At 44.9% G+C, this 18,425-nt stretch overlaps 1 protein-coding gene across 6 annotated transcripts in view; it reads right to left on the bottom strand.

Moving 5' to 3' along the window:
* Window positions 1-456: 456 nt before the first annotated feature.
* Window positions 457-18,425, bottom strand: part of clcn3 (chloride channel 3) — a 34,761-nt gene continuing 16,792 nt past the window's right edge. For 4 of the 6 annotated variants that reach the window (XM_069172140.1, XM_069172145.1, XM_069172144.1 and 1 more), the window contains 12 exons: window positions 16,325-16,485; window positions 15,118-15,217; window positions 13,877-14,064; window positions 13,062-13,184; window positions 12,678-12,884; window positions 12,485-12,565; window positions 12,107-12,359; window positions 10,952-11,244; window positions 10,664-10,850; window positions 9,827-10,225; window positions 8,979-9,195; window positions 2,890-3,075 (listed from right to left, as the gene is read on the bottom strand). In XM_069172140.1, the coding sequence (XP_069028241.1) occupies window positions 2,985-3,075; window positions 8,979-9,195; window positions 9,827-10,225; window positions 10,664-10,850; window positions 10,952-11,244; window positions 12,107-12,359; window positions 12,485-12,565; window positions 12,678-12,884; window positions 13,062-13,184; window positions 13,877-14,064; window positions 15,118-15,217; window positions 16,325-16,485 (2,300 nt within the window). In that variant the 3' untranslated portion in view covers window positions 2,890-2,984. Of the gene's footprint in view, window positions 3,076-5,716; window positions 5,758-7,327; window positions 7,404-8,978; window positions 9,196-9,826; window positions 10,226-10,663; window positions 10,851-10,951; window positions 11,245-12,106; window positions 12,360-12,484; window positions 12,566-12,677; window positions 12,885-13,061; window positions 13,185-13,876; window positions 14,065-15,117; window positions 15,218-16,324; window positions 16,486-18,425 lie in introns of all 6 variants that reach the window. The other 2 variants (XM_069172142.1, XM_069172146.1) reach the window with 2 other exon arrangements.

Genomic DNA, 18,425 nt, shown 5'->3' with positions numbered 1-18,425 from the left:
GGGAATTAATTCAATGCTTTTTAGGACTGAGAAGTGTTTTCGTACCAATAGACTGATGTTCACGGGTAAAAGTTTAAAGATGAAGTGTTTTTCAGAAAGGTTTCCTCTTTAATGCTCATTCATTCATTTCCTGTTCGGCATCGAAGCTCACTGAACATCCAAAACTGTCCGGCCTGAAGTCGTGTTTACTGTCGACGAAACGTTCTCTGATTTCAGGGACTTTGTGTCCACGATGATGGATAAGTTGAGTTTGACCGTTTCTCCTTCAAACTCCACCAAAAGAAGAACCTCCTCTGCCGAAGAAGACCACAAGATGCAGTCAAAAGCTCCAGAAAAAGCTAAATATTTAATATAAAGTGGACTTTTAGTGGACAACATTTTTAGTATTTCAATATTGATATTGTCACAAATATTGGAAAAAAAAACTGCATCAAATTATGCACCGAGACCAAACTGTGCAACTTAAACCTTTTTCTCTTTTAATTTAAAACAAAATTTAATCTTTACGTATTTTGTTTTAAATGTACAATCAAACAATCAATGTAATTATACATAGAATTCTTCTTTATAATAATAATAATAATGCACAACTCTATTAACACTATCCATAAATAAAAAAAATTAAAAAATAAAATTAAAAGAGGAAAAAAACATCGAGATCAGTATGAAATACAACGTTAGGCAACAACACTGGTGAACAAAGACGACGCTCTGCTCGCTGTCCGGCCAGGACGACACCCACCCGCCCCTCACACACACACACACACACACACAGGTAAGGTGCTACCGTCTGTCCCCACCTCACCTTCGCGTCTCTTCGTCCCGTCCACTCGGCTCGTCAAGACGTTCGATGGCAACGTGGGAGACGAAGACGAGAAACGTTTGGCCACTCGGCAGATGTGGCGAACAGAAAACAAAACAAAAAACAAAAACAAAACAGCTGTAGACGGAAGCAGAGGGCAGATGCAGCCAGATGTTCAGATTCACAGAGACAGTTTTCACGACATGAGCTGAAGTTTAATCATCTTTTTAAAATGCAAAAATAATTTCAATTTTTGAAAACTCAAAACAGACGAAGGAGTTGAAATCGCACACGTTCACATTTTCCACTATTTTCACCAGTTTTATCGTCCGTTTCACATTTTTCCAGTTTTAATGTTCACAAATCGGCCGGAAAACATACTTTGCTTGGTTTTAAGGGCTGACGTTAAATCTACAGAAGAGGTTGGACTTGTTTTACGTGTTTGGACATCAACATGGAGTCTGTAGGAACGTTTTAAAGTCTTAAACTCCTATTTCAGTTAAATGTTGAATAATTCAACCAATTTATGAAGCGACTCCTGCTGAACATTTAATGGTTTCATCTTTAACGTTTCTGTTTGGACAAAACAAATAAAACAAAATCGATCTTTCTTTCATTGAAAAATAATTGACAATTACATTAAATAAGAAGGTTAGTTTAATATCTTTTTTTATTGGTGTTGATTCCTTGTAATTTGTCATTTTTAAAGCATGTCGTAAAGTGTTAATAGTCTTCATTTAAGTCATGTCGGAGTGTTGAGTGTTGAATCAGTGAGATCATCCGACAGCTTTTACTTTGAAAGGACGAGGCGTTGTTTCCTGAAGACAGATTACAGGGATCGTCTTCTTTCAACAGAACAGAATTCCAGTTTTGTTTCGTTTCGAGCTGAAATCGATCAGAGAAATCGATCATTTAACGGTTGCAGTGAGAAAAAGGACGTTTGATTTATTCTTTTCTGCGACAAAGTCAAACTCAACTTGAAACACTTTTTACTTTCTTTTTTTTTTTTTCCTCTCTCTTTACGTACACACTCGACCCCCCTTCAGCCTCAAGAAATGGACGGGACACATGCACGCACGCACGCACACACACACGCACACACACACACACACACACACACACACACACACACACCTCAAGCTGGCTCAGAAATGAAAACGCTCACAAAAGGTCTGACGTTCTCTCGTTCTTCCTCCTGAATGAGGAACATTTTTGTTCTTGAAATACGTGTACGGTACCATCGGTCTCTCCCTCCTCACACACACGCACACGCACGCCTAACCCGGGGGGAGCACGATGACGAGAGGCGACGAGCAGGTGCACGTCATCTCCGTTCCCATGGTAACCTGGCTGGAATGTAGTTGCGCTAAGGAGACACACACACACACACACACACACACACACACACACACACACACACACACACACACACACACAATTCACAAGTAAACAACGTATTTCTCTGGAGGACGGACAGGTCAGGTGTGAGCGGGTGTGAGGTGTTTGTTTGTTTGTTGGTTTTGTTAAATCTAAACGAGAGCCTGGAGGTGTCAAGGTCCCTCATCGCGTCCCTCTTCGGCGGTTCATTCTGACCTTTGACCCCAGCCAGGCGGCGTCCACCACGGAGACAGGACAAGGGTGAGGCACATGAAGAGTGCAAATGGGGGGAACTTTACAGGTCGGGTGAGTCTCGTGTGTGTGTGTGTGTGTGTGTGTGTGTGTGTGTGTGTGTGTGTGTGTGTGCGCGTGTGTGTGTGCGCGCGTGTGTGTGTGCGTGTGAGTGTGTGTGTGCGTGTGTGGAGAGACAGCATGCATGTTGCAGGTGCAAAAGTGTGTATTGTTTGATTTTGTGTGTGTGTGTGTAAAAAGTGCATTCCTTGTGTGTGTGTGTGCTTCAGCCCGTGACCTCGCCGTGACCTCAGCGGCCGGACGATGAGGACAAAGTCCCGTGTTTCTTGGCGGCCGGTAAGTCTCTGAGGGACGCAGTCCATCGGCGGGGTTCAGGGTCTACAAAGCTTTCAACTAAAATGAAACAAACAACAACAAAAAAAAAAAAAACGGGGGTCCAAATGTCAGAGAATGGAGCCGTTCAGGAGGCACACCACCTCCTCTTCCTCCTCCTCCTCTTCCTCCTCCACGCCGTCCTCTCCCACTCCCCCCCAGCCGTCCTGGAAGGAGCGGATCAGTTGAACATGATGGACTCTGGGTCTTGGTTTGCCATTTGAGCCATGTGACGCAGGATATCTTTTTTTGTGATAATACCAAGAAGCCGCCTGCAGGGGGAGACAGAGGGGAGGAGGACGGGGACAGAAGAAGACATTTAGAGACCAGAGGAAGAAGGTAATGGACATCTGCATCTGGAGAGCAGGAGAGAAATCTACTTCCTGTTTTTGTTGGCAGGTTGTTGTTTTTTTTCAGATGGCGATGACGCGTCCAGGAACGCAAAATAAAAAATCTGATTGGTTGGTTAATTGGATATGAATTATATAAAAACATGAACTATCTGGACGCAGACAAAGCCAACAAAAACACGAATCCCTGAGGAAGTAAAAGTCAGGAGGAGGAGGAGGGAGTGAGTAACCGCAGGAAACGGGGGGATGAAGGCAGCTCAGAAACAGCAGGGTGTCATTTCAGACACGTTTTTTTGTTTTCACTCCTAAAAGCTGGTGAGAAAAAAATAAAAAAAAATAAAAAGAGGAGCTGGATCCTACAGGGGAGAACAGGAAGTGGAAGTTCGATCCTCGTGAAGCGGGACGAGAAGAGGAGACGTTTCCATCACAGGAGTCACAAGCTGTTTTTAAGGTTTTTTGATTCGGATCAATTTAAATCTCCACTTTGTCTTTAAGTCGCAGCAACAAGTGATATTAAATATAGATGATAATGTCAAATTTAAATAAAATGATAAACAGACTTCATTAACAAGAATAATTCCAGTTTATTACGACTCTTACTATTTTCTTTTACAAGCGAAGTAACGTCTACTACTACTTTTATTTATAGAAACCGGCACTTGATGATAGATGATGTCGTCTTATATTTAACTGATGTCTAAATCCCATCTTTTTTTATTTTTTATTTAGGAGAATATTAATTGTAAAAGACCAAATACTGAGCAAAATTTTTTTTTTAAAAAAGGGATTTTGTTCAGGTTCAAGAGCAGCTTGTGTGAAGCCCGAGAGGCAAAACTCAGGGAGGTAAAGGTCAGAGGTCAAATCAACCGGACAAAAACAGCATTTCGAAGCTTGAAGTCTAAAATTTACACTTTTGCAAGTGGAGACGCGAGTCGTGATAAACTGGAACGCTTTCTGACTCCTGCGATTGGACTCGTCTCTTCTTCTCGTCCCGCGGAGCACATTAACATTTCTGAAACAGTCGAGATAATTCCTGCCGATTCGAGAGCGCCGGCTCTGAGCGAGCGCTCCCGAATCCGGCCGAGGATGCAGTCTGAGGTCCGGTGAGGAAGAGGAGGAGGAGGGAAGCGTCTGAAGCGGAGATGCAGCGGTGAGAGGAAGGTCTGCTACAGAGCCGGGTCCAAAAAAAAAACAACAACTAAAAAACACTTCAGCTGAGATGAGCTGAACCAAACAGGTGAACCCGGGTCTGAGGGAGAGCAGCTGATCGGACCAGGTGGAGAGCAGAGAGACAACCAGGAGAAGGAGGCTGAACTCGATGTTCCTCGTCACACCAGCAGAGTCTCGCTCTTATTCCAGAGAGAAAACTAGTGCAGACTTTTTAAAATTAGTACCTAGAATTACGTTTACAGCACTGTGTTCCTCAGGCGGAAAAAAAAGAAGCTCAGTATCTACGCTCTGCAAATATGTCCAATCACAACCGACCATCACACGTCACTTCTTTGATGTTTGCTATTTTTTTTTTCCCTCATTGTGGATCATCTGAAAGGATTTAAATCAAACTATCTGACAAAGTTTAAAAAAAAAAAAAAGTTGAATATGTGACAACCTGTTTCGAAGGTGACGAAGCCTCCTGTTTCAGGATCACGAGGATGTTTTCAGACATGAATCTCCATCTTGGTCGGTTTGGCCATTTATGTCCAAAAATAAATAAAACACTCGTAGACACCATCTACTTGTTGTCTGCTCATTTAAATTTACTCTCTCATATTCATCTTAAGCCATTTAATGCTAAGAAATAAATGTGTTTTTTTAAAAGCACATTTCTCCTGTAACGATGGACTGATGATGCTGATTGTCTCTTCATTACTGCTGTTTTTATTATTTGTTTTTTGAAGTTACTTATTGATTATTGTGAGTAACGTTTGTATTTCTGTACGGTTTGATTTATTCTCACTGGCATTTCCAGATTTGGGCAAATTTCATAATACAAAAAAAAAAGAAATCCTAATATTGAACACTGCTTCTGTTTATCCTGGTGTGTTGTTTTGGCTTAATACTGACTGATGTTGTGCTGCAACTTAAATCAACTTATGTTGACTATAACTGCAATATAATTAAACTTGACTCATTTTTCACGAGGCTATTGAAGAGGTTCTAAATGTTTCCGGCGGAACATAAGTCGTTCCAGCCTTCGACTCTTTACAAGAAATAATTCAGCTTTTCGGTTTTATTTTTTTCGAGACGGTAAAAATCCGTTGAATCTCTCTGGAAGAAAGCGTGCTGCTGCCGGCCGAGAGGAAAACATCGCCAGGTGAAAGCAGGAGATTAGTAATGACTTCATCAGGGTCTCACCACACACACACTGACCAGCTACGCTACAACTCTACCAAGCACCACCACAACGCCGCTGCACCACGCGCACCGCCGCTACAAGAATGAGGGCGCGGTGTGAATGAATGGCAGCGCTGCACATCTCCTCCCTCCTAGCAGCAAACACCCTCCAAAGAAAATAACATCAAAACAATGTCCGTCCGCTTTCCCAAGGCGGCTAGCTACTCGCCGAAGTGGTTGTTATGGCGACGGACATCAGATGTCGTCGATCTGCGGAGGCCCGGGGCGAAACGAGAGAGTTGGGGGGGGAGGAGGAGGAGGAGGAGGGGGATTCAAAAAAGAAAAAAAGAAAACAGAAGCAGTCGTTAATGAAGGCAGAGAACCGAAGTAGGTTGAAGTGTGAAGATGAAATGAGCGACTACTGATGCGAGAGGAAGGTGGGAAACACGAGCGCAGACATGCTGAGGAGCTACGACCGCTGATCGATCACCATCCTGCTCCAAAACACGTTGAAACTACCAACGTTGCTACAGATTTAAAGAGGGTCAGAAAATGTAGCTGGAAGAACAATCTGGCATGAAGTGGCACAAAGCTGAGCTACTGACGGGATGAGGTGCCCAGGTGCACTCTGGGAATCTACGGGAGCCCTTTTCAGACATCAGCGACTTCATCTGACTGGTCGACGTCTAATAAAGCTGCGTGTTGAGGTTGTAAACTGATGTTTGGATGTTCGCTGTCACTATTAGAAAATCTGAAAATGAAAACTACAATTTTGAGAATTTGTTGAAGAGATCTGATAAAAAATTATGGACAAATTATATCAATGAAAAGCCTAAAATAAATGACAACTTTTTACAGCCACTTACAACACAGTTGTGTTTTTTGCCATTATTTATTGTATTTAAACATATATTTTATGATATTTACATTTCAAAATGTTCTATTTCCTCATTGATTTGACCTTATTTTTCATTTCAATGATTATTTTCACAGGTTTAATTATGATTTTATATTTACTACTTGCATTAACTTGTGTGTTTTGACTAGTTTCACTGCTTATATGTGAACTGTCCTATTTGAATGTTTATATGCATTAAGAAACTTGAATTTCTTATGCAGAGTTTTTCTTCTTCTCACGTTTAAAAAGGCTCTGAACTTTTTCTAAAAGAGAAAAACTAAAACTATGATTTGTCCTCATCTGAGCCAGGAAAACTTTGACTAAAGCGTCACGACTCCACCTCCGTGCTTTTCTTTTTACTCCATCAGCAGACTTGAGTTTGCTCACTGGCTTGTGGATCCGTAAACATGCAGGCAGAGTATCTGTGGTGGTTTTATCGTCAGCATTTTATTTTGCGGTTTGAGGGTTTTGTGTGTGAATTGCAAATTAAAATGCAACCAGATCACAGCTCTCCTGAAGTGTGAAATAAAAAGACCGTGATTATTTTCTGCTCCTACAGATTTACATGAAGTGATGAAGTTCATGTCTGAAAGGGGCTCTGGAGTGATGTGGGTGACAGTTCCCTTTCAGGTCCGACTTTACAGGACCCACAAAAACCTTTTCTACATGATGAAACTGCGGCTACCAGCGGTGAAGATGGAGGTCAGAGGTCATCTTTCTACAGATGTTTCTCTACGACTTCATGAGAGGTGAATCCACAAAAAAATAAAATAAAATAAATAAGTGCGAGAAAAGAGGAGGAGGAAGGTGTAAAAGTTTAGCCGGGAACTGTCAACAGTTTGTCACACCACGTTTCATGCATTCCTCCTAAGAGGCGGAGCCTAAGAGACAGGTGCGAAAGTGGGGGAGAGGTCACGTGTGTAAAGGGGCGGGGCTAGTCACCAGGGGCTCCGTCTGCTGCTTGAGCTCCTCCAGATGCTCTAATATATTCTTCTTTGTGATGATGCCCAAAACAATCCTGAAACACACACCCGATACTCGGTAAACTGCCCAAAACAACAACAACAACAACAAACAAATAAACAAACAGAAGAGAGACAGAGAGAGAACAGACAGCAGCAGCAGCACAAAACATACATAACAGGGTGTAACGTAAAGTAAGAACATAACTCGATGTTAACTTAAAATAGAACTCAAAATTACTCAATTAACACAACAACAATCAAATGCAATAAAAGTTGATGTTATAAATCAATTTCACACGTTATGATGGAAGTACGTAACTAGCAAACTTTTATTAAGTCCAGTAATATTCTGTATTTTTCTATATATGTCAAAAAGAAATCCCGTGAAAAGACCAAAACCGACAACAAACAGATCAACAAGTGTTGATATTCAACACCTGATTTAACTGAATCCTTTCGTACCTTTAGAGCCTAAAAACGACAACAGATTTGATAAAAGTGGGTCCTTAAGTTGATCCCACATGAATCATCCTGCTGCTACAAACAATATTGAGAACTAAATTCATTCACAGCTAAAAATAGTCCCCAACAAATGCATTATTTACTCTTAAAATTTGATTTGATAAAAACTACACCACCCAGCTGTTTGGGGAAAAATATTCTGCCATCTTTGAAAAGATAATCATTCAATCTGGGTACGATTTACTGATGTTCCCTAAACGTCTCGTGCTATCAGAGAAGCCTCTGCTTCCCACTGTATGTTAATGTTGGAGCAGAAGTTACGTGTTTGAAGATGAAAACGTGTCTTCACGTAGCCTGCGTATTAAAATTTGCTAACAAATGACAAAAATGTTCAAGCGGTGCCATAAAAGTATCAAAGTTCCTCTCGAGTCGGAACAAAAGGGATTAAATTCGACTGCGGGGGAAAGAAACTGGATTTATGGAGAGACGACTAACACATTGACGATTTTGATCTTTTCGTGAGGTTTGTAGAAAAATACAGAATAACACCAGCTTCACCATTGAAGACATAAATAAAAAGGTAGACATAAATAAAAACAAAACACTGCTGTACAGTTCCTCTCTAACAGTCGTCACGGCAAACTAAGAACTGATCTGGAGAAGGAGTTTATCATATATCGAGCTCAATCCGTCTTGTAGTTTCTACACCACACCAGCAGGCGGCGCACTACAAAACCAGAATTAGACTGAAACTCAGGAAACACTGGGGAGTTTAGCTCAAATTCATCCGTTCCTCAAACCTTCGTTTCTCAGATTCAAACCTCACGTCAGCTGACTGCACCGACTACGTTGTCCCAACATGACACCCGTTATGTGTTTGTGGTTAGTTTCAGCCTCCTGCTGAGGAGACTCTCTGTTATCTGAGGATTCGGGAGGTGCAGCGCAGCGATTAGGTAGGTCAGGCCATGCAGATTACCGGCTGGATCCAGAGATCCGGGAGCCCATGCAGCAACCGGACGGCGTGTACATGTGTTTGTGCGACGTTTTGTCGACCTCAGACGGGTTCAACGGTCATAAAAACACACCAGAGACGAGGACGCGGAGGAGGACGGGCACCGTCACTTCCTCCTGAGACGGCTCGTCTTTGTTTGTTTTTTCCTACTTACCCGTTGTGAGTGACCAGGCACTGACGCAGCCCCATCTTCCTGAAGATGTCCACCACGATCTCCATGGGCGTGTGGTCAGTGACGGTGAAGGGGCTCATGTCCAGGATGGAGCGCAGCTTGAGGGGTCGGGGGCTGTCGGCCGGCAGGGTGGGGGCGTGCTGGGTGAAGTAAACCCTGGAGTTCAACATGATGCCCTCTTGCTTGCGGCGGGCGTTTTCTGTCGAGAGACGCAGAAAAGAGAGACTTAACACATCGCGATGAAAATGTTTGACCTTTTCATTACTTTACAACAGGGCGTCTCCGAGCTTTTGTTATCCGAGAGCTTCTCAACATGTATTCACACAGCTGAGCTCCACCCAAACCAGCTGAATAAGCTTCTCTTACGTGAAAAATAACACGTCGATACTGAAATCAAAACAGCTGAAGTTCAACATCGCGTGCATGTTTATTTGGTTTGAAAAGTGTCAAATGAAGCGTTCTAACGCGAGATTTAACCTGGAAGATCCAGAGTTTCCTCTTTGATTGGGATTTCCTTCTGAAAGGAAAACATGTCTAGAGTCAAAACCTGCCATGTGGCTGCTGGACCATGATGGAAACTGGAGGGCTTTTAATATGAAAAATCACTGCATTGCTGTTGCCGCCCTGCTGTTACGTTTCTGTCAATGATATTGTATTTGTTATTTACCTAATGGTTTAAACTAATTGGACAGATGCTTCTGTCCAGAGCAACTTCCCTTTTCCCCAATCTACACACACTCGGAGCACACTGGGCACCAGCGTCTTTCTCAAGGTCACTTAGACATGTAATAGCTGATCGTTTGTCCCTCTCTCTCCTCCTCTCTCCTCACCTATAGCAATAGTGATGTCCCTGCGCAGAGCGAAGCCCACCAGCCTCTGGGACTCCTTGGACACGATCACAGGGAAACCGTTATAACTGGTCTCGTTGATGACGGCCTGCAGCTCCTCCACCGTCAGGTCGTCCTGCGTCAGCACGGCCAGCGGCGGGTCGCTGCGCCGAGGCCTCATCACCTCCCTGGCCAGCGTGGTGTGCGTGAACTCCTCCTTGGCGTCCAGGAACGGGTATCCGTTCAGGCGGATGTGGGACTCGTAGATTCCCGCCCGGCCGAACGCGTCGCCCACCCACTTGCTGGTCATGACGGCGGCCATGAGGGGCACGATGTACTCCAGGCCGCCGGTCAGCTCGAACACGATGACGACCAGGGAGACGGTCATACGGGTCACACCACCTACGGAGAGACGAGAATAAACATGGACACACATCCGGGAGCAAAGAGACCAAATAAAGATATTTGACTTTTAGATCGAGGAGAGGAGGCAACACTGGAAACGCTGACGTACAGTCCTCGCTTCGGTACGTGTAACAATGCAGGGAGAAAAGTGGACACATCAGTGGGTGAGTAAAAAAATCATCACAAACAATCTTATTTTCATTCATTATGCCTCCTGCAGTGATTTTATACAGCAAAAGGAAGGGAACTCAGAAAACCCTTTTATAGAGACAATAAGCTGGTGGGACTTATGCTTCTTTTAGTGAAATAAAATAACCTTAAAAACAACGTAGTTCATCTTAGTGAAGAAAAATCTTTGACACAAACCGGCGCCTGCTGACTCACTAACACCAGCGTTTCTATCCAGGCGTTACCACGGCGTCGTGGCGGACTCACCCAGGCAGGCGGCGGCCCCCACCATGGCGTAGAGCCCCGGAGTGATGCAGTCGGCTCCCACCTCGCACCACTCCTTGAACAGGAACCAGTCGTGGTGGTAATAGGCCAGCTGCTCCACGGCGATGCCGACGATGCGCCCCGCGATCGCCCCGATAGCCATGCTGGGGATGAACAAGCCCGACGGCACCTGATGGGGGAGGGGGGGCAGCGACCGGCGTTAGCGTGTCCATGAAGACGTACGCAGTTAAAACATTTTCATCGTGACTACAAAACAAAACAAAAATCCACCTTGAGCCCAAACGTGAAGATGGTCATGATGATTTTGAAGATGAGCGCCAGGCACAGCTGCCACATGGCGGAGTAGACGCCGGGCCCGGCGGGCCGGTTGGGGTTGTCGGTGAAGGTTTTGCTGCCGTTCATCTGGCTGCGGTACTGGCAGAGCTCGGACGACTCCAGCGGGCCGCAGTCGGTGAACAGCTCCTTGATCAGCTCGCTGGTGTTCTGGCGCGTGTACGGGTTCGGGAAGGCGACCACCGCCGTGATGGCCGCCACCAAGATCACCTCCAACACCGGGTACTTGCCTGTAGAGGGGGAGACACCGGCGTCACAGCGAGAGAGGCCTCCGACCGCCGCCTCAATTCAACACTTGGAAAGTAAACGTTTTATTATCATTTGCTTTCATTCATTCGTGCTCGCAGGGACTTTCTGTGTCAAAGAGTATTTTTGAGGATCAATCTGGAACGGTCAACGCGGTCAAAGGTCAGACGCCCAGTTCTGGAAGGAAAATGATGAGCTGTGTATAACTGACTATTGAAATGCGTTTTGGAGACTACAAATAATATGTTAATAATATAATAAAGACTTCTGTCATTAACTTTGAGCAACATAATGTTGTTGTAATTTTGGACGAGCACAGCAGATGTTTGGTGTTCGTCCTTGAGTCTCCAGTGTTACTGCAGTTTCTGTACAACAATAGTCTTCCATGTTCAGAAGAAAGAATCTGAGTATAGATATGTATTGAGATAGATATAGAAAATAGGTCAGTAGTGATGAATCCACTCAACCAAAAAATAGTTCCCATTAGATGACTTATTTCTTTTGTTCCTGTTTGTTTGAAGGAAAGATGTTTGAGTTTGTTCAAGGATTAAAAACTAAAACGGCCAACTAGCATTTTCACATTTATCCGTTCTAGGTACCGTTTTTGAAAACGCTCACATTTTAAGTGATAAAAATGAGTTTAACATGGACAGAGCTCCAGAAACTAAGAGAAAAAAAAAGATGCCGACTGCAGCTTTGACTTGAACCATAACTGAACATCAATGAAGGAGAAAAATAAATATGTAAACGTTTCTGATCAGCTGCACCAAACACAGCTGCTTTGTATTTTTAACACAACTATAACGACATGTCATACGAGCTGTTACTCGAACAGGAAGTATCTACCGAAGCGCGTGGACTTGCGCCGCCGGCACCAGGCGATGTTGGCCCGGATGAAGAAAGCGCCCCAGAGGCCCCCGAACACTCCCAGCAGGATGAACGGGATGAGCTCGAACAGGTACCACGGCGTGTGGTACTCCACGTAGAACAGCACCAGGCGGCTGTTTCCGAAGGGGTTGATGGAGCGCAGGACGAAGGCCGCCACCAGGGCGGCGAAGAAGGAGCGCCACAGCGTCTTGAGAGGGAAGTAGTAGCTCACCTGGAGGAGAGACGGGAGAGTTGCAGGGGAAACGTTCACTTCACTGTACTGCCATTTTCACTGAGCGTTATTGTTTGTGATTACTGAGCATTGAAATGATGCTAAAGAGGAGTCTGTTGATGCACCTCCTCCAGGCTGAAGAGAACTCCTCCGATCGGCGCTCCAAAAGCGACGGACACCCCGGCGGCCGACGCAGCAGAGAGAACCTGAGAGGTGAAACAAACACACCTCAGCTGACTCTAAAACCGTCATCTACCGTCTAATAATCATCTCTGGAATAAGACGGGATGAGGAGAAACAGGAGCTCTCCTCTCTCACCTCTCGCTTCTTGGCCTCGTTCTTGCTGTACTTGGGGAAGAGGTAGGAGAAGATGTTGCCGCAGCAGCAGGCCACGTGGACCAGCGGGCCCTCTTTCCCCAGGCTGAGGCCGGACGCCACCGCCAGCACCAGCGTGATGGTCTTGATCATCAGGGTCCACTTGCCCAGGTAGCCCCGGATGATGAAGCCACTCAGGATGGTCTTGATCTGGAGGAGAGAGGAGACAGGAAGTTCAGAGGTTCATCCAGTGTTGTGCTGCATCCTGAGATTGAAGTCTGTTCCGTGAACTCTCAGAGACGGAGACACTCGGACACAGATTTTGGCAACTTAAGAGAGATGCCAGCGAAAAAAAAAAAAAAAAAGGGGGGATTGAGAAAACCTCACCTCGGGGATGCCGGAGCCGCAGGCGTAGGGAGCGAACACCTTGACCAGACAGACGGCCAGGAAGGCGAAGGACAGAGCCCAGTAGATGTACATGAAGTAGTTCATGATGTACGAGCCGGGACCCTGCAGACAGGAGAGGAGGACGGGAGGAGTTCAAGAGTGCAAATCTGAAAAACTTAACGGCACCAAAAACAACAAAACTGTTTGTGCGGACACCCGAGAGCACGTCAAGAAGTGACCGCGTGAGTGCACCATACAGATTTAAATCCTTTTCCGTCCACTTCCTCTTCTAGAACACGCTGCCCGCGTCTTTGCTTGCTAGCAGCGTTTGTTCGGTCGTATTCACGGCTTCGTATCCCACCGGGAGCGTTTCACAACCGAAGCGTTTGTCCGCCTGCTTCCTGATTTGGTTTCCTAGATTTTAAACGCTTGCATTGTGGGTAAAGGCTGTTAAATGGTTTATAGTTTTTTGTGTGTCCATTTTGTGTTTATTGTTGTTATTTCCTACTTCGTGCTGCAGCCAACAGACTAATAAATAAAAGCTTATTGTGTTTTAGTCATTAAAAAACATTACTACTCGCAATCGGAGACGGAACCGGTGGGAAACAGCCTTTAGTTTTTGTCACTGAGCCGTGTTCAGTACATAAGAAAAATGTTGACTGTCTTTTTAGACCCTTTAACACTTAAATTAAAACAAATGAACAACTTTCTGTTTGCCGTAAATTTGGACAAATGGTTCATGCACAGTTGGACAGCCAGACGCCCTCAGGAGGAGGGCGGTTGGTTTTGGAGAGCAGATGTCTGTGCTGGTCTACCTCGGCCTGCCCCAGTATTAGCTCCGCCCAGCTCTTCCACTGAGGACACTTGTCCCTCTCAGCGAAGGTGGTCTCGTTGGACGTCCAGCAGCACTGCTCGTGGTTGAACCACATGGCGCTCAGACACACGCCCTCCTTCAGGTCGTTCATCCAATCAGCAGCAATGTCAATCAGGCCAGCCAAAGCACCTGGCGGGAGGAGGAGGAGGAGGAGCAGGAAGGAAAGGAGGAGGGGCACAGGGGTGTAAGGCAGGGAGGTGATAGAGAGGAGAACAAGAGAGAGGTGTTGCTTGGCTGTTACACCAACATGCTGCGTTCCAGATGTTGTACTTCTGTACAACACTCACTATTCTGAGTGCAGAAGTGCGTTCAGTACAGAAACATGCAGTGCTCTACAAGTACCAGGATGATGCAGTCAAAAACACCCCAAACAAGAAGTGTGAAACGCTGGAACACCCTCCACCCTAAACGGTCGCCATCTTGGCTGCGTAAAGGAAAGGGGGCAGAGCCACCGAAGCAAAGAATTCTCAAATGAAAGCGTCTGAGGAAGCTGCAGATGTTCATGAACACCACACAGAAGTGTTTCATCAGTGTGTTTATTGAGCGTGTTCAACAGAGGACACCAAAATACATTAACTTCTGGGTCAAATAATTAAAGCTGCAGATATTTTGGCGGTTGATGTGTTCACATACTGAGGTCATATTCAGTCAGTGCAGAACAGCAGCGCACAGATTGAAACAACACAACACTGCGCTGCACAAGTAAGAGTCCTTTTGTGGAAGAGCAGTATTCATCAGTGTACTACGGGAAGTACATCATCTGGAACACAGTGCCAGGCGTTATATGAGCCTCTGTTTGTAGCAGCCTCATCAAAAGAAACAATGAAAATGCTGAATGAAACCTGGCAAAGAAGCATCAGAGGGTTTTTTTCCCCCCCTGATAACGTTTTCTGAGGAGAACGTGAATAACCCTTCGTTGCCTGGAATCTTTGAGAAGCTTTCCCACCGGAAATCATAAAAAACATAAATAATCTGTGGGATTTTTTTTTTTTTTTTTTTTTAGAGGTTTGACCTGCAGGAGAGACGGTGCGCTTCTGAGAAGTGAGTGAAGGAGAGAGAAAGAGAAAGACTGAGCGTGAGCTGCCCGAGGCGAAGCATGTGAGAGTCACCAGCGGAGGAGATAATGGCTGTGTGTGTGTGTGTGTGTGTGTGTGTGTGTGTGTGTGTGTGTGTGTGTGTTACCTGATGCTAACCCGGTGAGCGTCACCACCAGCCAGCCGGACCAGGCGTCGTACAGGCTCTTGGTGAACTCCCATGCCGACTCCTTTTTCTTACTGTTGATCTGTACACACACAAAACACAAAAAAACAAGCAGCAATTTTTTTTTTTTTTTTTTTTTTTTTAAAAGAGTCAAACATTTAGGAAACGTTTCGTTAGATGGACTCAAACTGGCAGAAATGGAAGCGGGTCAAAAGTTTATGAATGAAAAGTAGTTCAGCGATCGACTGCAGCGATGTGATTTGCAGCTGATTACAGCGATTCCTGTGTGGCCGATAAGACCCGGTTATAAAACCACAGAATTCAAATTACAGCATTGTCAGTTCCTGGAGTCCCGCAATAAAACACTGTGTTAATATTTGGATAGAAGTGTTGACAGAGGCGGGTCGAGATGCACAGGCAGGGAGAGGACAGTCGTCCATTCATCCTGCAGCTGTGAAGTTCATTTGTTGGTGTTGATGTTGGTCTCAGAGTGCTGATGAAGGCCGGCAGAAGACATGAAGCTCCAAAAAAAAATCTAAGCAGTGGACACAAGGAATGTTTTAGGAATTAATTCTGTTGACCTTAAATGTAGTGGTTGGCTCAAATATCAATATTCTTAAAAAGAAAAAAAGCTTAAAGTGTCTTTGATATCTGATACTCGTTTTAAGGGGATTTTCTGCTTGTGAAGTTTTGATTTCCGTGTTATTTTCCTTCTTCGTTGCACCGCAGGGGCTCAAACTGCTGATCCCGTCTTACCCACTTCTTCTTTTGTGTGATCCGAACTCACTGCTGCTACAGCAGGAAGCCTGTGACGCAACATTTCCTGCGCTGACCCCAGCGAACATCAAAGCTTTTGTGAACTGGGAAGTCACGAGGATGCCTGTTAAAAGTCTGCGGATTAGTTGGAATCATTTGATGCAAAATAAATCTGGGGGCGTTTTTTTATACATTTGTTTATTAAAGGCCTTCAGACAAACTACTTGTTTGTGATATCTGAAACCCTAAAACGTGTGCGAGTCATCCAGTTATCAGCCCGGTGTTCAAAAGGTTCCTTCCTTTCCTTGGTGTCAGAAAATGAAACATTTTTGTCGCGTTCAGATTTGATCGGACTGCTCGACAGCTTGTTTGAAGCACGCCGAGATTGTTTTTAAATGTTGAAGTCTTGAGGTTTCGTTTCAGCCGTCCTCACCTTCCGGTGTCTCTCGCGGTCCTTGCACTTCTCGCGGACCCAGTCGATGGTGTGGAAGTCGTCGTAGGTGCCCACGCCCGGGATGGGCTCCTCCAGGAAGTCCAGCAGGTGGGTGGTGGTGCTGGGTGCCCCGCCCCCGTTCGTCATGGCGTAGTTAGAGCCTGAAGGCAGAGAGACAGTGGAGAGGTATGATTAGAAGAATTTACTTTAAAAAAAAAAAGGAAAAAAGAAAAGAAAATGAACCTCTAATTCAACATGTTTCTTTTTATATGTGGAAAAGTGATCTCATTGAAGTGAGTGTATACTGTGAGCTCTTCAGGTTCAAAACCGTGAGTCCTCCTCAACAATGAAATATGTCTGAGCATGCAAATAAATAAAGAAACATGTCAGGTTTTACCGATCATGCTCTCTCGTGCATCTCTGCAATGTGAAAACAAGCACCGGCAAATTGTTCTTATGAGGTTTTTCCACATAAACGAGTCCTCGGTGTGAAAATGAGCCATTAAACCGATCACACTGCAAGAATCCGAAAAAGCTCGCGATGCAATATTTTGTCCGCTCTGCCGCAGAAAGAGGAAAAGAGATGCATCGCGGTGTCGCCTGCAGCCGGCTGCACGTTAAGAGCCGCTCCTCCTGGATTTATCCAGCGCTTCAGAAACACTGCGGAGATCGCGGCGCAGTCGCCGGCGAGATTTTAACGAGCCCGTTGCTGCGCTGCAGTCCGTCTCCTCGTCAGGAACAAGAACGACACCGGAGCAGGAAACTCATCTGCACTGCTGCATCTGGACGAGGAAACTCTGCTGAGAAGCCCGAAGGAAACCTTCTCTGTGTTTTATGCAGATAATCACACCGACACTGGAGAATTCAGGGCGAAGAAAGAAGCTCGCAGGCAGCAGTTTTCAGATTCTCTCTGCAGATCACCGCCTGGATGGATGGATGGATGGATGGATGGATGGATGGATGGATGGGTGGGTGGATGGGTGGATGGATGCTTCTTTTTTGTTTTTTACATTTTGGACATTTCCACTTTCAATCAGCAACTTAAACAAAACCCTCTTTCTGTACAAACTAAGCTTGTTAAAACTACAAAATTAAATTTTAATTACATTTATATATTTGAGGGTTTTCCTAAAATCCCCTGTTCAGAAGAATAAAAGCTTCATCTATACTGTATTGGCCAACTGGACAACGCAGCTCCTTGGAGACCAGATAACCATGTGCAGTCAGTAAGTAATGACTTTAACATGACTGAATTAGTTAGAGCGCATATCAATTATGAGCAGAGAGAAAAAAAAAAAAAAAAAACACCAAACAAAGCAAACATTGTCCGCTGACCTTTCAGAGATTGTTTTGGATTCTGTAATTCAGTGCAGCGACATGAGATGCAGGATGTCGGTGTGTTCAGTCTGACGAAGCGAAGGCCGAGTTAGAAATCCACCTCAACCTCATAACGCAGAGACAATATTTCACACATGAAGAGAGGAGCCAGTTTCTTCTCAAATACACCGCAGCGTGTTTTTAATCCATTCCCAACCCTCCGTCTGACATCTGAAGCCGTCAGGAACAACGGAGCTGAAGGTTCCTACTTCTGACGACACAAATATCCATCTGCCGAACAAAAGGGAGGATTGTGTGGAACAAAACTTTTCACGGCTCCAGAAGAACACAAAGAGAAGAATCGCGTTGTGTGTGAGACGACGAGAGCAGCTCGTTCTTCCTGTCCGAGCACATTTAAAAATATCTTATTAGTACATGTACACGCGGGGGTGTAATTACCGAGAGTGTCAGACTAAATGTGACCTCACCCGATGAAGCAGAAGGAGAAGCTCACTAAACTGCTGCTTGGACACAAAGCGCGACTTGTATTAATTGAAGGTTGTTTTTAATAAAAAAGTAACCACGCCTGAAGGAAATGTTTCACACACTGTTTCCGACTGAAAGAGTCGACAGTCTCACTGCTGAGAGTAAAACCGAAACCCTTCTGGACGGTGTTTCTCTGTAAGTAAGTAGAGCTTTAAGAAAAAGAACGCAACTTTTTCTTGTTGTTTTTAGATTTTCAGAGAAATGTCAAATTTCTCCACTGAAAACAACCTGACAGATA

This window comes from Embiotoca jacksoni, unplaced genomic scaffold, assembly GCF_022577435.1.
Source record: "Embiotoca jacksoni isolate LCO1_2020_lvr unplaced genomic scaffold, fEmbJac1.0.p SCAF_51, whole genome shotgun sequence".
In the NCBI taxonomy this organism is placed as follows: domain Eukaryota; kingdom Metazoa; phylum Chordata; class Actinopteri; family Embiotocidae; genus Embiotoca; species Embiotoca jacksoni.
The sequence above is the reverse complement of the archived record's forward strand: the minus strand, read 5'-3'. Positions and strand labels throughout refer to the sequence as shown.